General features: G+C 40.8%; 1 protein-coding gene across 2 annotated transcripts; it reads right to left on the bottom strand.

Moving 5' to 3' along the window:
- Positions 1 to 401: 401 nt before the first annotated feature.
- acox3 (acyl-CoA oxidase 3, pristanoyl) lies at positions 402 to 18,780 on the bottom strand. Of its 2 annotated transcripts, none has more exons than XM_035623459.2 (19): positions 18,624 to 18,780; positions 15,628 to 15,762; positions 13,722 to 13,819; positions 13,400 to 13,535; positions 12,008 to 12,082; positions 10,255 to 10,344; positions 9,689 to 9,832; positions 8,901 to 8,989; positions 8,503 to 8,599; positions 8,099 to 8,281; positions 6,891 to 7,013; positions 6,457 to 6,577; positions 6,035 to 6,157; positions 5,025 to 5,138; positions 4,460 to 4,575; positions 2,958 to 3,132; positions 2,801 to 2,868; positions 1,523 to 1,609; positions 402 to 813 (listed from the first exon to the last, which is right to left on the bottom strand). In XM_035623459.2, exons 2-19 carry the CDS (start codon positions 15,745 to 15,747, stop codon positions 694 to 696), a joined length of 2,079 nt encoding a protein of 692 aa, XP_035479352.2. In that variant the 5' UTR covers positions 15,748 to 15,762; positions 18,624 to 18,780; the 3' UTR covers positions 402 to 693. The 2 variants fall into 2 exon arrangements, with proteins under 2 accessions (XP_035479352.2, XP_035479361.2); XM_035623468.2 differs by having other exon boundaries at positions 415 to 813; positions 18,644 to 18,739.
- Positions 18,781 to 20,501: the final 1,721 nt, after the last annotated feature.

Below are 20,501 nucleotides of genomic sequence, written 5' to 3'. Positions count from 1 at the left end.
GCTTTACTTTTGGGAGCTGTCCATCTTTATTCAATGTCATTGGTCCAACACTGTTTCACTAATTAAACTTCACAGAAACAGAAGTGTAGAAATTAATTTCTGGTTTTTGGGGAAGTTATTTGCTGGAGTCATTTCTTGAGGAAAACTGCATAAGATATGACCCCCGACCTTCGCAACAAGAAACAGTTCCAGCTTTTAACTTCTCCATAAACCACAAATGGACTTTTTTACACAAATGTTTGTGTGAACTTTACAATGAAGATACAACATGTTGGTCGGTGAACTTTAGGTATGTTGGTTGTTAGTTGTGAAGCCAGGTTTGCGCGCACACACACACACACACACACACACACACACACACACACACACACACACACACACACACACACACACACACACACACACACACACACACACACACACACACACACACACACACACACACACACACACACACACAGTGGGGACTTTACAGGCACTTGTAGTGGTACATAGAAAGGCCACAGATGATTTTGGAGACATAACTGCACTGGACATCCTGCAACTGTATCACAGCATCCTAGCTATTAATATTCACATATGTAATCCACATATGTAGATATGGAAAGGACATTTTGTCTGCACAGTCCTACTGAGGTCATGGAACATGTCAGGAATCCTGAGTGTGTGTCTGCAAAGCGTGCCTGGCTTCCTCTAGAGTTTTGGACGCAGGGATCCGACCACAGGTTTGTCTGAGCAGAACTCCTTCCACCAGGCGGGACGCTCCAGCACCTGGCTGCCCTGCATCACCGTCGACCAGAGGTTCTTGTAGAGCTGTGAGGAGGCGGCGAGGGGAGGAGAAAAACGAGAGTCAGAGAAGTTTTATGTGCTACTGTACCTGATAAAAAAATATCTGAATATCCCTCAACACAATTTGTTTATATTCATATATCAATATCTCCAATGGAGCTAATGTACATTGCAGAGCCTGACCAATGTTTAAGCATTACCTTTAAATTAAAAAACTTTAAATAAAAAGAAAACACAAAAAACAACTAAATATATAGAACTTGAATTAAGAAAATACTTAAAAATATAAACATAAATGCTAATCTTTTCTTCATTGTTTATCTGTAAAATGGAAGTTATTATACTCATAACGCCGTGAAGAGCTCTTATTGGCCGATATTATCTCTAGTACAGTGTTTTCTGTGAGTATTCAGCTGGTTGGCAAGGATCTGGAAAACGTGAACACTTATGCTCGCTGTTTATCGTTACCATAAACTAGAGATATTTGACCGTTGACAGTTTCGGGCCAATGTCGGCTTTAGGAAAGGAAATGTTTGCCACGTCCCTGCTTCTCACCAGATACATTTTTTCCTCAAAGAATAATCAATAAAGTTATGGTTGTGCCACACGTTCACCCTAATGGAAAAGACAACTTATCCCACCATTTGACAACAGCACTCGATGCGTTTTGGTATGACATGCAACTCGTGGATCATTCACACCCTGCAATACTTATGTGTTGGTGTGTCTTTACCTGTCCATCAGCATTCCCAATGGGTGAGTTGAGGATGAAATCAGTGGGTGCTAACACATCCACCAGTGCTACTGCATCATCTTTCAGCTGGAGAAGACAGACAGAGCAGATCAAGTTTGAGCTGAAAGTCAGGTGGATGAGCAGCCTCTACCAGAGGGTTATTAAGATTTTACATTGACTATGTATAGCATGATCCATGGTAGGTTCACATACAGTATGTCATTAATGGAAGGCCTGTGTTTTAAGCAAGATGATTCAAGTGAACAGATCAAGGTCCTTGGACAAATATCGCTGTGCCAGGAGAACCCAACACCTCATGGGTGCTGTAGGTCTGTCTGGGTAAACTAGTCCGACCTTACATGGTAACCCTAAAATTGTTAGTCCATGGTGTGCATTGTAGAAGTGTCACATTTGCCCATCAGTCGAAACTCACGACCCATACTGATGAAGTGAAAACCTGTGATTAGTGGGGGTTATTAGTACTTTGTAGAAATTTTGTCCCTACAAGCTTTGTACAACTGGATTCGGGCAATTGATCTCATTCTTCCTGATTTCTTCCTCTCGGCCTCTGTCAGATTGGATGGGAAGTGTCTGTGAACTGATATCTTCACATCCCTCCACAGATGTTCGACGGGGTTTAAGTTTGGGCTTTGGCTTGACTACTCAAGGACAGTTAAGAGACTCGTCCTGAAGACACTTTAGTGTTGTCTTTAGTGTTGTCAGTCTCGGATCTTTCGGACCACCCCCTTGATACTGACCAGACTACTGGTCTTGCAGCTGAAGAAGTCCCCACGCAACGTGATGCCGCACACTTCACTGAAGGGCAGGCTAATAAGCATTTGGAGTTCCACCCAAACAGTTACATTTTTGTCTCATCACTCTCGCAGAATGCATATTTGGAGGTTCGGCACAGAGCACAGTCCAGAAGCAGTCATCTGGGTAAACCAGACGCTGAGTACATGCAGACTGCACACTTAATGAAAATGTCAATCTTACTACATCAGGCCCTGAGTTCTTTCAGCACTGTACTGTAAAATAGTATACAGTGTAACTAACAAATATGGACAATAGAATGTTATTATCAATAATTGGTTTAACTGCTACATTTTCAGTTTTGAATTACTGCCATCGACACGATGGCAGTAAATCTTGAAGAATAAAAAACACGGTGCGGATTAATTTGAGTAGCTGAAATTATATTTATAATATATATAAATGAGAAGTGCATGGACATGGACGAAGACAGACAGTAAGTCAGAGAGAGCGATGTTCCTGTACCTGGGAGCACAGAGTGAGAACAGCCACCTGGACAAACTCTGCAGGCTTCCTTCCGCTCAAGTAATTGCCTGGAGAGGAACAGTGCTACGTCATAAGTACTGAACCAACACAACACAAGTCTATAGAAGCTTTGCTTTATAAAGAAGACAGTACATACCCTGGTAAAGTGTGGTCATGTGGTTGCTGAGGCTCCACAGCCCATACAAGGCACACAGCTTTCTCAGTACTGGTCTGAGACTGGCTGGTGTGTCCGGATCCATCGTCTGCTCATGAAACCTCTGGAGGCAGTCGTGTTCAATGTAGGTAATGGCCAGGGAACGGCAGTAGTATACCTGAAAACACACATACACGACTGTAATACTCAAACTGGCAACAACAACATAATTTGGTCTTTGTGAACAGAAAGGATGTACATGTGTATTTGCATATTGAGTAGCAATCTCAAGTGGTCACTGGAGACACATTCTAATGTTTCTGTAAGTTTTGAACTAAAAGTTATCTGGCAAATGTGAAGTGCCAGTCAAATATATGGGCATGCTTGATAATGACTTTTAATCAAAAATGAATTTATTATACTATTACTATTAATAAGAAGCCTTAATCTGTTTGTGTAGAAAAAACTAAAACGAGCGGCCTTGTAACGATTGGTATTGTAGCTGTTGTCACCTTTCTGCAGAAAATTACCACGGCACTAGAGCTGCAACAGTTAATCAATTAATCGATTAGTAATCGACTACTAAACTACTAACTATTTTGATAATCGATTCATCGGTTCAAGTAGTTTTTATGGGGGAAAAAAATCGAACTTCGCGGATTTCAGCTTCTTAAATGTGAATATTTTCTGGTTTCTTTGCTCCTCTATGACAGTAAACTAAATATATTTAGTGTGTGGACAAAACAAAAACATCATCTTGGGGTGCGGGAAACACGATTCACATGTTTTTCCATTTTTATGACATTTTATGGACCAAACAAACAATCCTTAGTTGCAGCTCTAAACAGCACATTGACAGATCCTGAGTAACAGCTGACAAATGTATAAATGTATAAAGTAAAGAAAATGCACAGAATCAACAACTTGACATCGTCAACAGAAAATGTAGTTGTACAATGTGTTGCTCGACAAACTACATCAGCATATCACCGTACTGCTACAGTGGCTAAATGCAGTAACTACTTATTTGGTGAAAATTGAGTTACAACCTGAATCTGCCTTTGTGATATGTTTACTTTATATAAAGATTAGAGCGACATTGTATATTTACAGTATGACAAAATTGTTCGGTTGGGTGAGGAAAAAAATTGAAGCCATTAAAGTTTCTTTAGTGTTCACAGGAGCAGAGTGTCATAAGTCTGGAACCACCAGGACTCGTACTAGAGTCGGCCAAGTTGAGTAACCGGGCAAACAGTCACTCTAAAAGAGCCTCAAGAACCAGCTCTAGGGGATTTATTTTCTGATATGTCTTTGATTGCAGGTGGCTCAATAGTGTTTGTTATTTTATTCCATTCTTTTCCCCACTTACCAGTTTAATTTAATCAGTACTTTGGCATGCAGACTGAAGGGAGCCGGAGATAGAACCACGACCTTCTGGTTAGTGGACGACCAGCTCCTGAGCTACAAATAGAGTGTGTGCGTGTGCGTGTGTGTGTCTGACTAACCTGGCTGTTGTTACTAGCCTCAAACTCATCCTTGCCTGATGCCCTCTGCTGCTGCAGCCTGTTTTGACTCTCCTCCAACAGGAAACACACCAGCCACTTATATGCTGCCAGTGGCACTGATACAGAAGACAAGTACACAGTTTACACACTTTAGCACAAGTTTGAGTTCAAACCTTTGAGTTATGAGCCACACAACGTAAATAATAAATATGACTTAATACAGTACATCTAAAAAGCCATTATTGAAGAATAGAAAAAAAGAGAATAATAAGACACATTTGATTATTTTGTCCCAGCTGATAAGAGTACACAGGACATTAATGCGTTCATCAAAATGAAATTTCACCTTGACGACATTTGAACATATATCCATTATAATGACATATAATTACCACTGATCTAGCTTTCACAAATCGAGTGTTTCATTGCTGCTTTTCCTAAAAACTACTTCTGTCAATACCTTGTTGCCTAACGTCAGACCTTTACAAGGAATAATCCCTTCTCAGTACTAGTTTTATCAATCCAGTGTGTACTGGCTGAAACAATAAATAATAATTCTGAATACCTGCAGAGTCCATACACTCCTCCATTGTTGTTGCCGAAAACTTGGTTCCCAGAATCTTGTGGAAATCATCCAGAAAATCCACACTGTGAAATGGAGACTCAATCCGCACACCATCTGAAACCAGACAGCAAAGCAGCAGAAGCTGTAGAGAATAATAAAAGACTTCCTCCCAGGCTGAATGTGAGCTGTAGTAGTGCTATTACTCTGATTTCAATTACAATGTTTTCATGAGGAAGTGTCTGAACCTAATGAGTTTGTTAGCCCTGAAGGATACACACAATTTTTTAGGTGTAACAAGAAAAATCCACTGGGCATCTTGACTGCTGTGGGTAGGTACAACACAAGTGTTTCTAATGCCTACATATTACTAGTTCAGGGTGCACAATAGCGTTCAGCGATGAGCTCAATATTATATTACTATACAGTATGTGGGTTGCCTCACAGCAAGAAGGTCCTTGGTTTGAATGCTGGTTCAGACATTCACTCCCGTCCAAGATTGTTGCTCCATTACATTACATTCATTTAGCAGACGCTTTTGTCCAAAGTGACTGACAATAAGTGAATTCAACCATGAAGATATTACTCAAAAGTACAAGAAACTAATTAGTACATAAACATTCATCAACTAGGCAAAAACCGCTTCAAGTGCAATTTGTAACTAAGTGCAAATTTTATTTTCCTTGTGTTTAATATAATAAATTCAGGGAGTAAGGTGCAGTCTGAACTATCATCTTCACATGTAATCAGATCTCAGATTTGTCTTCGATGACGACCAAATTATGTTGTATGGCTATGACAGACAGAGGTGGTTATTATTAAATCAATAATATATGTGTGGGGGGGGAATTTTTAAAAATTATTTTAGTGGGTCACCAGAATTTGTTATTATTTTCAATAAGGACCAAGTGTCTTTCTTGTAGACTAATAAAATTCCTATGTTGGTACTCTCACTTCATCACATCTGAGTGTCACTGAACATTTGGGAATCTCTCAGCGGAACGAGTACTGACCACGACGCTTGGCATGGAGCCGGCTGAGCAGGTAGTTGCTGGTCTGCTGCAGCAACACATTGTTGTCTCCTTCATATGTGCAGTTCGGGTCATTGTCGTCACGCAGATCACCCAGTCGGTTCACTGACGGAGAGAGAAAACTTACACAGTTAGGAATCGGTCGGTCGGTCTCTACCGCCATTATCAAACACACCAAATGAGGGAATAGCATTACGCTCTAACCAAAATGACAGGTAAACAGAGAGGTCAGGTGTTACGCTGAGATCTATCTTCCAGCTGAGAACCTTTCACGTTGGTATCAGAAGTGTAAAAAAATGGATCATTATGAAACAGTGGCTCCACAAATAGGACTGTTGGACCTCCACCACTAAGTAATGGTAAACACTGGTGTGTGTGTTAATATACATCTGCTTGAGACTGACTGGCCAGGTATCCATGTCCACCGCAGGCCTCCCTGCATTCTTGGATCCCCCGCTGGGCAGCCCACGAGGCCAGTGGTTTACTCGAGCAGCCTATGGCGTGGATCTCCTTGCCCATCTCTGCCTGAGAAACACATACAGCAGGCATATAAAGTCCGGACCATAAATTTTAGCTCATCGGGCTCTGAGCTTTAGCACAGTCGATTTGAAATAACATAATGGATACTAAATTAAAGTTCAGAGTCTCAGCTTTAATCTGTGTAGGTTCACATCAGTACAGACATGATGAAGTGTGAGAGATACAAAATCCCTAATTTCATACGAAATGGAATGTGCTTCATGCTTCTAATTCAATTTACAGTCTGGACTGTAAAACTCTAGATTACACAGTAGGATAATCTGGATTTAGACACACATGCCCATTTGTCCTTACTTACTTGTATGTCAGCTTTGTTACCCATCATCTGCCCCATCTGGAACTCAACAAAGTTCATGAAGATAGATTTGGTGAAGTGTTCAAGGGCATACGCTGCTGCCAGGTACGGGATCAGGCGCCATTGCTAGACAAACACACAACACATACATACTAACATTTTAAAAAACTGTTAACTATGTAGTTTTAAACTGATGAGTTAAACAATTTAACTATGCCTTCATTCCGAAAAGGCCTCTTCCCTGGATGCAAGAATCGCACAACAGCGTATATACTGTACATTTTAGAACACCTGTCTCTGCAATGGCCATTTTACTCCAAGTAGTTTCAGAAACCTTTGAGATGACTGGGATTCACAGATAATGTGCTAGTGCTGGTTCTGAACTGATTATCTGCATCCCCGGCCTTCATCCTTTTGCTGACAATAGTGCTGTCGTGGGCAGTTCATGCCAATAAATGTAAGTTGCCTAGTTTGGTTATGATTTTACGTTTGTGTTGCGAACACCAACTGAGGGACAGCTTGCTTGGGAGGAGTGCAAACTTGTGTAAAATTGGTGTAAAATTACAATTACCACACCATCCAGCCACATTGACGAGTGTTTTTTACGGGTCATGAGTGCATCATATGATTTCAAACTTCACTTATTTGGTTCGGTTTACACCAACTCAGGTCCATTTTCCTGGTTAGCATGGTTCAGTTGGTTTTGGGTGGTGTAAAAGCTGTCAGTCAAATCCTGCCGTGGAACAAACAAAAGAACTGAGACCACTTGAAGCATTAAGTGTGGTTTCAGTTCCTTCAGCGGGTACGCTTAGTATTTCCACAATCATGAAGCCAAATGTTTTTTCATGGGTGATTTTCTTCGTCATCAAAAAAACAAAAATATTTCTGTGGTTTGAAAAAATCTGAACACATTTTTACAGCTTGAAACAGACTTTAAAATCCACACTTAAAAATAAGAAATGTACATACATACTACAATATTAAATTGCTGCTTGGAGGCACCAAGGCAGAAATATTCACATATAAGAAACAGTGGCCAAAACACTGTGGGGTTGTAGCCGACAATAAACACACATATGATGTGTGATTTAAAACTATTTTACAATAGCCTAAAGAAAACAAAGCCTTCAGACAGAAATATGCCGCCTGAGCTGCACTTTAACATCTCTGTGTTATTGTCTGTATCCATCATCCATTCCCACCAGTCTGACCTGCAGCTGATACTCCAACACAGGAATCTCCTCTGAGTTCTTCGGTCCAAACTGTTTCCTGGAGGCTGAAAAGCGGATGGCCACAACCAGAGCCAGCTTCAGGTTGCCCAGAGCCATCCTGGTGATTCCCACCCTGCCACCTGACAGGGCGCCCAGCGTTGCCCCAAAACGCGTGTTGGGGTCCTGGGGGAGATGAAACGAAAAGAGGAGAGGAATAGGAAAATAACGGAATGAAAAAATGTATTAGAAGGCATAGTCAAAGTATCTGATATGGGTCACAGGATTGGGTATTAGAGGTCCACACCTGGCACATAATCTATTGAGTAAAAATAAAACTTGAACCTCCTGGCCTGTCCTGAAACATCACTGGAGTAAACGCTTTTATTACCGGAGAAAATCTTAACCTTGAATGGTGTAACGTAGCATCCATCAGGAGTGACGTCTCCTGTCTTGTTCAGTAGGTTCTCCCGTGGGATCCTCACATTGTGGAACAGAACAAACCTGATGGGGAAAGACATTGAACAAAAAAAATAAGGTTAGTTATACAAACACTGGCAACACATTTGAGACACAAAAGCAGGACAAATGTGTTTAGAGTAAAGTGATAGTGTGTTTGGTCCACACTAATACTGGGAGACTTCTACCACTGTATGTTAAATAGACTGTATTTATAAGTTAAGTTATTAAGTTATTGACAACTTCATGATGTTCAAAAAATGAATGAATTTGCAAAGCCTTGGACTGCCACCTTCATTGTGAGGTAGGCAAAAATTCGCTTTTAGTCAAAGAAAACAAGACCTACCCATTATCCAGTCCATTCTGGCCCAGTTTCTTGCCCATGTCTCCAGCCATCACCCCAGGCAGAGTGAGCAGGTTCTTAGGATCCCTAATCTGCAGAAACATGGTTATAGATTTACTAGATGTAACACATTAAAATAAATACTTATTCAGTCTACTGACTTTTACCTTTACCTTGTTGTGTATGTACAATTCAACCGAGAGTAAATAAGCAAGTAGGTATCTGCATTGGGGGCCGACGCAGATAACGATTTTAGGTAGTTTAAAAAGATTTTGATAGCAATATATTGGCTGATACAAAAAAGGATGTCGTTTTCAAACCCTTATGACAAAAAAATGTAATTGAGGCTTGATATTTAACGGTTTAACCAAAAACTTTATTGTAAATAGCTATTAATAAAAGGTAAACAAAAACCCAACCAAACATGAAGAAATTTGAAAAGATTTTTCTTATTACATTATATATATACTGTATATATACACACATATAATGTAATTATTTTAAATTGTTTGAAATAAAGATACAAATCAAGTAAGTATTGAACTGCACTACCTGTGATTGTTTTAAGAGAACAGTTGTGCTACAAAACTACAACCCCTGTAGCACCAGCGCTATGTGCAAAACATTGCAGCCCTGTTTCATCCTGTTCTTTTTAAATACCCCTTTCAGTGATAACACTTGAATGACTTACTTACATGAACATACGGTCATTTTTGCTCAGTGACCACACTTCAACCATCAGATACACTTGGTTTTGTAGCTTGGTCAGGGGTCAAAGGTCAGAGTCTTACCGGGACGATGAAGGAGTGCAGGCCGTGGCAAACCTGGTCAGGTGTGTAGAGTTGAGCAAACACCACAGCATGGGTGGCAGTCTTGCCAAGGTTCCCCACCCAGAACTTGGCAGCCTCAAAGTCTGGAGAGTTGATCACAAACTCCTAAAGAAAGAAAAGTTACTGTTTGCAACAGAGACATAGAGTACTCAGTGTTTCCCCAACATGCAGTCAGCATGTTCTCTCCGAGTTTCTCCGGCTTCCTCCCACAGTCCAAAGACATGCAGATTGGGGTTAGGTTAATTGAAGACTCTTAATTGTCTCTGTATGTTGCCCTGCGATAGGCTGGCGACCTGTCCAGGGTGTACCCTGCCTCTCGCCCTATGTTAGCTGGGATTGGCTCCAGACCCCCGTGACCCTTAAATGGATAAAGCGGTAAATAGACTGAAATTATAGTGATTTTCTAGTTTTCTTATCTACTACTCCACGTGCAGTTGACATCCCACAAAAAAAAGACAACAAAGAGACATTCATAAAAACAAATTTTACGTGTGTGGTATGATGTGTTGTGCAGTGCGTGTGCAGACCTGGGTAGAGGGGTCGTACGTGGCTGTGGTCCTCATGGCTCTCGTGTTGCTGCCATGACTCAGCTCAGTCAGTGCAAAGCATCCAAATGTCTACAAACAGATTCATGCGGTTAGAAGTGAGGTTGTACTGATTGTGTGAAAACCGGTAGCTCCAGCCTGCAGTATCACCTCGCTGTAGATTAGAGCAAAATCTGTGTAGAAGTTAAATGATGTTTGATGCCAACAATGATGAGGAGTTCATTTTGAATTCATTCAAAAGATCACTCGTCACAGTCACTATGAGAGCAGACAAATGATGAGACTCGGATATACATTCCTATTATAAATGAGCTAGATAGGTGATAAAACATGAGGGGCCACAAATATTTATTTTGTTGTTGTTGTTGTTGTTGTTGTTGTTGTTGTTGTTGTTGTTGCCGTTTTCTTAACTCTGTAGAGGGACCTTGGGTTCCATGAGAGGCACTTTATAAATTCATGTTGTTTATACCAAAAATATGTATCTCAAAACCCATGAATCAGAAAATTTTAAAAAGAATAGCTGTGCATGCTCTGGAGGTAAGTATTAACCGAAATCTGAAGTGTCATAATGATTCGTGCACGTGGCAGTGACCTATTGCACTTCACAAATAACTCCTGGCTTTGTGATGATTAAAGTCAGTAATGACATCTCTAACTCTCTCCAGGACATACACACAAAGTTTCCTTCACATCTGATGAAGCGGAGACAAATGATGGGACTTTGAGTGCACAATAAAGGAAATGCTATAAACACTGTCATGATGAAATAAGTGTGTGATTGAGTTTACGGTATTTAAATACAATTTAACCAACTAAAGTGACCTTGTTCTTCATTGAGCCTCAAACCTGCTCATTACTGTTTGCACATTTTAATTTATGCTATTTGAGTTGCTTCCCTCTGTAGACCACACAAGGGGTTAGAACATGCGTATTCCCACTTAAATTGAACATGTTCTTCAACTGCATTGATATTAATATCCACACCACCTATATGATCTCAAAATAAATATATTCTGCTCACAAAGTCTTACAGTTTTAATTTTACAGTGGCATTATAGATGTATTATTATCTTGCTTGCCTGCATCCCTCTTATTATTGTGTAATTTTAGTATACTTCTATCTTTCCCGCTAGTATTGGGTTTTGCCCCTTGTGATTCTTCATCATTAAACATACTACACTATTTTATGAAAATTCATTATATTTCTATTCCTTATTCTTATTTTTGCGATTCGTATATTTTTAGATTTGTATTTTGGATATTTTGTAAGGTGTGATGTGTGACTGAAACCATGCTGCTGTAAGACTGAAATTTCCCAGCTTGGGATCAATGAAGTATCTAACCTATCTACCTATCTATCGAGTCTTATCGACCACTCAAAGCTATAAAATTATACCATTTTGTTATTCTTGGGATATTTTGTTCAACTATTTGGAAAAAAATGTATCAAGTAATTTGTTCAAAATCATGGAAGCAACAACTGTAATTACAAATGTTAAGTAACTTGCCTGTGCATATCCAAAATTTGGAATGTTGGAGAAAACAACTAAATACGAATATCTAAAGATTGCTTAGTTCTTTGTGAACATCATTCCGCACTTGCCCTTAGGGGCAGGGTAGTGTGACATCCTTGTGGACCCGCCACTCTGGATTCTTAATGATTGGCCATAAATAACACACTCATACAACTGTAAGGTCGCGTTACTGGCAGTGTGAAGCTGTGCGGAACTCTTACCTTCATCTCTTCAATGTTTTCGGCAAACGCGCTGTGTCTCGCTGATCCAGACTTGGCAATAGTTTGTCCAAACATCTAAAACAGAAGATATTTTTAGCATCTTGTACCAGGTTGGTGTTGGCGCTCATTACTTGAATAACAACAGACAAATCTCCGACTCGTCTTTTTAATTATTTTCTGAAATGATCTCTTCTCAAATTATATATTTTATTAACAATAATACTGTTATTTTTAAGTCTCTCGCCAGGTTTCAGAGCATTTCACAGCAGAGACAGCACTTGATAAGGTGAATAATGACCTATTACTAAACGCAGATCTTAGTACTTTTAGTTTGAAATGCTGTCTTCAATACTATCGATCATATTATTCTTTTCCACCGCCTAGAGACTTGGGTAGGAATTAAGGGCAATGATTTTAACTTTCTGCATTCACCTCGCCAACAGAAATTTCTCAGTCACTCTGGGTAACTCCATCTGATGGAACAAGCTCCCCATGGACATCAGGACAGCAGAAACCCCTTTGGTTACTTCTGACTGTTGCAGACTCACCTGATCAGACTGCACCTCAGTCTTTGTATAATTACAAAAAAATATTTTCAAAAGAGCCAATTTTGCCTGTTTATGTAATCTCATGATTCTTGCACTGTTTGGGTAATATCTCAATGGTTGAATTACCTTGTTGTAAGTCACTTTGGACAAAAAAGTCAGCTAAATGAATGCTCGAGTTCTATAATCTGAATGTACGTCCTGCCGAGACATGCACTGAAATGTACATCTCAGTTCGGGACAAACTACTGCAGTGAGTATATTTTTCTTAACAGACTCTTGCAAAGACTCTGCTCCTTTTGAGACCGACTGACCCAAACCTTGAAAAGCAGCTGCTTGTAATATCATCATCACGACCATCTGACATCAGACACCTCACCGTGGAGAATCAGCGCCAGTCATCACATTACAGACAGTTGTGTGATATACGTGTTCAATAATTTTAATGGGCCTTAAAGAATGTTAAAAAATTTAAATGACCCTTGATAGGAAAAAGGATTCCCACCCCTGATGTAAGAGTATCCATTCTGCAAAAATACATAATGTGAAGTATATTATTGCTGGAGAGGAGAAAGTTGCATGAACCTGAATGGGACCCAGTCCATGTTGGCGGAAAAGGGGCATAACTGTTAAGTCATTTCTGGGAAATTGATTTTACCTCCATTAGAAAGAAAATTATTATGCTAGTAGTAAACAGCATAGCACCAATTTGATCAAATGTCTTTGTCCAAACACACACTTGTGAAGCAAACCCAACATGCCCTTACAAAAATTTGATATTTTCATACTGTCTAATACTATATTTTTGCACATCTCCCACCACAGTCAACCATACACACACACTCACCGCTCTGTTAAGGGAGGACTTGGCAGACATGGACATGTCATACATGCCCAGACAGTCATGGAGGATAGAAGTCTTCAAGGGATTGGCCATTGCCTCTTCAATTGTTAAGAAGTCGTAGCGGAAGAGCTGCTTCACCCTGCGGAGTTATTTTTATAGATATATATATATATTACAGGTAAGGATATCATATACAGTCCAAAACAGCTGATGCTTTTGGTTGTGAAATACATGTAAAAGAATTGTACACTGTACAATGTAAAGTATGACTAAATTCACATAAGCTAAAAAAAAAAAAAAGGGAAGCTTTCTATTATGTTGATACCTGAGGAAGGTCAACTCTCTGATTTTCTCCAGAGGAAGGTCTTCACCGGGCTGGCGGGCAAACAGAGGATCGTTCTCCAGCGTCTTGAATACATGTTGCTGTAGAAAAGACACTATAAACATGTTAACATGTCCTAAAATATGACTTCTTGGCATGTTCATTTTGACTGGGAATGGCAGAATAGGGTGAAGGAGTTGGAAAAAATCTAGGAGGTAAAAGAAGTTAAAATGAGTTGATGCTGAAATTGGTCACTGGCAGCATTATACATTTTAAATTTAAACTTTAAGCACTGTAGGCAGTTGAATTGTTCACTTGTACACAAGAGCTGAAAGCAGTTGAACAGAGTAAGAGATGAAAGCAGCTTAAATGTTCATTCATGAACTTTTGAAACAGCAGCTTCATCGACAGATGAAGATTGCCTACTTGCCCTGTGGCTTGTAATATGAAGCAGGATTTACGTTTATTGGGGTAACTTCAGGTTTAGTTAAGGTAACTCCTGCTGAGCGCTTAACCTCCGGCCCACAACTGCCCAACTACTGACCAATCAGATCACTGGGAAAACCAGAGTCATCATTCATGATCCTGACTGGACCAAAAGAGTTTACAGTAAAGTAAGAAATAATAAAGAGGAGATATGTTTATTGATGGGTGTAATGGTTTTGCTGTTTAACGTGTCCACTCTTGTTTTTAAAGAAGAGGTTACAATAAACGGGGGAAGAGTTGATCACACTAATTCAACAAAGAGGTTTTGATTCTGACAGAATTCCTGACAGCGTTGATGCAGTGCAGCTACACGTCTCTGCTTTGGCAGCAGAAAAAGCCAGCTTCTGATCATAATAGTTCGTTTATCAGCAGACAAACTGAAACATAATAAAATTCCTGTGCTCATTTACAGTATAACTTTGGGCTGACTTTAAATAGCAAAACATATTTTGAGTTTAAGGTTGGGGTTGAGTTTTATTTCTGCTTCAGTTGTGTGATCATATATTTTTTTTTATTTCACCTCGTTGAATGTCACTTTTGTCAGTCGATATAACTGAGTTTAGTATAATATTAAGAACTTTATTCATGGCTCTCTTAATGTCGTTTATGATTAATGACTCACTATGAACACACTCTGAAAAAACCCTGCAGGGTAACTGAGCCAGTAAATAACCAGCTCCGTTGTACAGGTATTCAGGACGACAGTGTTGGGTTCAGTGAAGCCAGATTCCAAAATTATTTTCTGGATATGTTGATTTTGGTTCGTAGGGCCGGCCTCTGAAATTGTAGAGCAGCAACTAAATAATGCCTGTAGTAGTGACAGTTTTTAGACAACTGCTGTAAACAAGGTTGAGAATGAACTTTGAGGCCCAGAGTTGAAGCCTCACCATGGACGAGAGAAAGTGGTTTAAAAAAATGATCTTCTACACAATGTAGCCTATAAAAAAAGTTATAGTGAGACTTAACAGCAATGGTGTGTGAGTGATGCACACCCACATTGTAGTTTATGGTTAGTCAGTCCAACCTTCAAGAGGACCAAATGTGGATTAATCCCCCAACAAAAGCAACATTTCCCCAAAACTACTGTGACCAACTATTTTAGACAGAATCAATTAATCTGTCGATTATTTTCTTGATTATAATATACCCTAAAATGGTGAAAAATGGCAATCCTGTTTCCCAAACTGCAGGATGGTGTTTTTGTTATTCATTGTACTGTCATAGTGGAGCAAACTAGAAAATATTCACATTTAAGAAGCTGAAATCAGAAAATGTTGACTCTTTTTTTCATAAAAAACTACTTGAACCGATTAATCGATTATCAAAATAGTTGGCGTTTTATTTACTAATCGATTAACTGTTGCATTTTTTTCTATTTTAGATGTTACAGATTAAGGCCAAACCAGAGAGAATCTGATGTTACCTTGAATGCCAGTATTTCGTCTCCATCTATGAAGCGGAGCATATCCTTCCAATTGAAAGATGCTTTCTTCCTGTAGACGTCCAGAGGGCCGCTAGGGAGGTCAGCCACTTCGTGCTCCATTGTCTTATATTCAGACTGAAGGGTTTGGCAAGCAGAAATATTCATGACAGTTTATGTATTTTTTTACATGTATAATATTACCATATAGTCAATGTCTAATTCTATTTTATTTGTATAGATCCAAATCGCAACATACATTATCTTAAGTTTACATAGGAGCCAGCCTTAACAGCTGTTGACAGAATTGGCTCAGACTTGTGGCTATGGCTCCAAAGTGGACAGCAACACGACAGCAATTCACCACAACACGAAGGCAATTCACCACAAGATGACAGCAATTCACACAACACGACAGCAACTTGCACAACACGACAGCAATTCACACAACACAACAGCAACTTGCACAACACGACAGCAATTCACACAACAACAGCAATTTACCACATCACCACAGCAATTCCCCCCAACACGACAACAATTCGCACAAAACAACAGCAATTCACCACAACAATTCACCCCAGCGCGACAACAATTGGCACAAAATAACAGCAATTCACCACAGCAATTCACCACAACACGACAACAACTCGCACAAAATAACAGCAATTCACCACAACAACAATTGACCACAACGCAACAGCAAATCACCACAACACATTTGCTGTCGTTTTGTGTGATTTGCTGTTGTGGTTTGCACTCCAGGGCCACCGTACAGGACTGACAGAGACAGTTTCTCTCACAGTGCTCACATTGTTTTGAATCAAAGGCAAGTGGTTGTTAAATGTACACGCACAGCAAATCACAAGTTGTTCATAATCAAAACTTTTTTCACAGAATCAAAAGTCAATTGGCCAGGTGGTCTTACACGAGCAGTCAGCTAGGTTTATGGAAAGCTCTGATATCACTGGGCACGTTTTAAATATGAAAAAAAAGGCATGAGAAAACAACGTAATCATAGACTTTGTCTATATATAACTACACTAAACAAAATTATAAACGCAACACTTTTGTTTTTGCCCCCATTTTTCATGAGCTGAACTCAAAGATCTAAGACTTTTTCTACGTACACAAAAGGCTTATTTCTCTCAAATATTGTTCAATAATCTGTCGAAATCTGTGTCAGTGAGCACGAGACAATCCCTCCACCTCACAGGTGTGGCATATCAAGATGCTGATTGGACAGCATGATTATTACAGGTGTGTCTCAGGCTGGCCACAATGAAAGGTCACTCTGAAATGTGCAGTTGTATCACAGCACAACGCCACAGATGTCGCAAGTTTTGAGGGAGCGTGCAATTGGCATGCTGACTGCAGGAATGTCCACCAGAGCTGTTGCCCGTGAATTCATTTCTCTACCATAAGCCGTCTCCAAAGGCATTTCAGAGAATTTAGCAGTGCATCCAACCGGCCTCACAACCGCAGACCACGTGTAACCACACCAGCCCAGGACCTCCACATCCAGCATCTTCACCTCCAACATCGTCTGAGACCAGCCGCCCAGACAGCTGCTGCAACAATCGGTTTGATATAACCAAAGAATTTCTGCACAAACTGTCAGAAACCGTCTCAGGGGAAGCTCGTCTGCATGCTCGTCGTCCTCATCGGGGTCTCGACCCGACTGCAGTTCGTCGTCGTAACCGACTTGAGTGGGCAAATGCTCACATTCGATGGCGTCTGGCACTTTGGAGAGGTGTTCTCTTCACGGGTGAATCCCGGTTTTCACTGTACAGGGCAGATGGCAGACAGAGTGTATGGCGTCGTGTGGGTGAGCGGTTTGCTGATGTCAACGTTGTGGATCGAGTGGCCCATGGTGGCGGTGGGGTTATGGTATGGGCAGGCGTACGTTATGGACAACGAACACAGGTGCATTTTATTGAATGCACCTTCTACCCAAACTGAAACACACACGTTATTTGTCAACCAAAGTGACCTTTGTTCTGCAGCTGCTCCCGATACAGAGTAGAGTTCAAGGCTGAATGTGAGTGTGTGGAACCTCTCCGCGTCGGTCGTACATTACAAACTACAAAGCGGTCTGATCCACTGACAGATCCACTGACAGATCCACTGACAGATCCACTGAGAACCGTCACCAGCAGTCCCACACACAGTCCCACACACACACAGCTCCACACACACAGTCTCACACACACACACAGTCCCACACACACAGTCCCACACACACAGTCCCGCACGCACGTCCCACACACACAGTCCCACACGCACGTCCCACACACACAGTCCCACACACACAGTCCCACACGCACGTCCCACACACACAGTCTCACACACACACAGTCTCACACACACACAGTCCCACACACACGTCCCACACACACAGTCCCACACACAGTCCCACACACACAGTCCCACACACACAGTCTCACACACACACAGTCCCACACGCACAGTCCCACACACACAGTCTCACACACACACAGTCCCACACACACAGTCCCACACGCACAGTCCCACACACACAGTCCCACACACACAGTCTCACACGCACGTCCCACACGCACGTCCCACACACACAGTCCCACACGCACAGTCCCACACACACAGTCCCACACACCGTCCCACACACACAGTCCCACACACACAGTCCCACACGCACGTCCCACACACACAGTCCCACACACACAGTCTCACACGCACGTCCCACACGCACGTCCCACACACACAGTCCCACACGCACGTCCCACACACACAGTCCCACACACACACAGTCCCACACACAGTCCCACACGCACGACCCACACACACAGTCCCACACACACAGTCCCACACGCACGTCCCACACACACACACAGTCCCACACGCACAGTGTTTGTCTATTGGCTGAGGTGAAAAAAGGAGACGTTTCTCGCGCTGACGACATATTCCATTCACTTTCACATGCGCGAAACGCAGACGCCGTCGTAGACGTTGAGTCTTACCTTGTACGTTGACTCGCTAACTTGTACGTTCACCAGCTGTCAAAGTGACTTGCGGACAGTTTTGCTTGCGCTGAAGAACCAGCCAGTCTTGTGCGGCGGCTTCTGTTCCGCCCTCCAGCTGCAACTACAGTACCATTTCCGGTTTGCCTCTTTCACAATTAAAGCGCAGCCTTCATGCGTCACATCCATCATTATTCAATACGATAGAATAATAAAATGATAGTAAATTGGCCTTTTTATCGATGGCGCTTTATCATGTAAAAGAGCTGTTACTCTTCCTGCTAGGTCCTATTTAAAGTGACTACTGTCTGAATGTAATAACCTGATAGCAGAAGGAATAAAAAGCATCTTTGTTTGACTTCAGTAAACTTGGAGCAAACATTGACACTGAGAAGGAGAAGGTGTAAAGCCACCGTGTCTCCCCAGTGGCACAGTCAGTTCTCTGAGAATACAAATGGCCTGGGTTCATAAGGTGGGCAAGTCCTTCTCGTCTTCTGCAGTATGAGAGAAAAAAGTTAGTCAATAATCACAGCCAAAATCCAAACAAGGCCGGCATGACACTGCTATTAACCTGCACACTGGCATGAGCGCTGGTCCTTGCAAATCAAAAGAATACAACAATAATATGAATATCCAAAGCAATACTCATAGGAAGACTTTACAAATCATAATGTTACCAAAAACTAATGTCACTAAAAACCTAAACTATAATATACATTTTGTGCTATACATCATTTCATTTATATTATCTACATCTTAACAAGTGTTGGACATTCAAAATACTTTTGTATCACTTGGTTTTGTACATCATTGTATTCAGAACACATCTATCATACAGTAGTTGCATTCACTATTACATTATGTCGCTCATCTATTATAAATATATTTTTTAAATACAGTACAGTGACTTTTCTACCTGATGCCAGAGTCTGTCATGTTTGCTGAGCAACATGGGTCAGTAAATCCAGGATGACCACCAAGTCGTGGCTTTCATCTTGAGTGAGGTGTAACATCATAACTGTAAATTTAAAAAACTTCTCTTCCCTTTTTTGGTGGTTAAGGAGTAACAACCATATTGTGACAGAACAGTGAAGCAAAACCTCCAAGGTCTGAATGAGAAAAAAGTGTCACAGTTTCAGCACTTATCCAAGTCATCACAAATGAATACTTGTTGAGTAAATATCAAGAGGCATGAAGTCAGGAAAATTATATCAAACAAAAACAGGACGAATGAATACACTTTGATTTAGCACTGAAAAAAATGTACACTGAAAAAGCAATGGAGTCATGAGCTGCAGAACATCTATGTCATTTATCACTCTATGTCACATGCTCTTATCATCAGACACAGGTATCAGTGAATATTGCCCAGCTACAATGGCAACCTTTCTTTTAATCATTGATTGGATAAGAGGAATCACGCAACATGAGGTACACCTCAATGATATTAACAGCATGATTGTCCTTATCCTAGATAATGCAGCTTTCCAGGATGAGGAATACAATTATGTTTTACACGATTCATCTCCTAGTTTCTGTAGCTTTGCGTGGTCTGTAGAACTCTTCTACAATAAGCATGCTCTTCTGCAAACATGGTATTGACTGAAAAAACGGTTTGGGAATCTCATCATGTGACATTTCATCATGCATTCATAGTGCCAGGATGTATAAGTGTTGACAGTCTCAAACTTAATGTGCCACTTTTGCAGGTGGTGTTGTTATCTTTCTGACGCATAAGCATTTAAGACAATGAACAATTAAGCAGATCTGGAATTTTCCTTTCCTTTTGGGTAACGAAGGATCTTGTGCTTTTCTGTTAAATCTTTCTTTGGCATTCATACGTTCTATCATTTGTTTCCACATATGGTTTCTGCACGA

This window comes from Scophthalmus maximus, chromosome 1 (genome assembly GCF_022379125.1).
Source record: "Scophthalmus maximus strain ysfricsl-2021 chromosome 1, ASM2237912v1, whole genome shotgun sequence".
NCBI lineage: Eukaryota > Metazoa > Chordata > Actinopteri > Pleuronectiformes > Scophthalmidae > Scophthalmus > Scophthalmus maximus.
The sequence above is the reverse complement of the archived record's forward strand: the minus strand, read 5'-3'. Positions and strand labels throughout refer to the sequence as shown.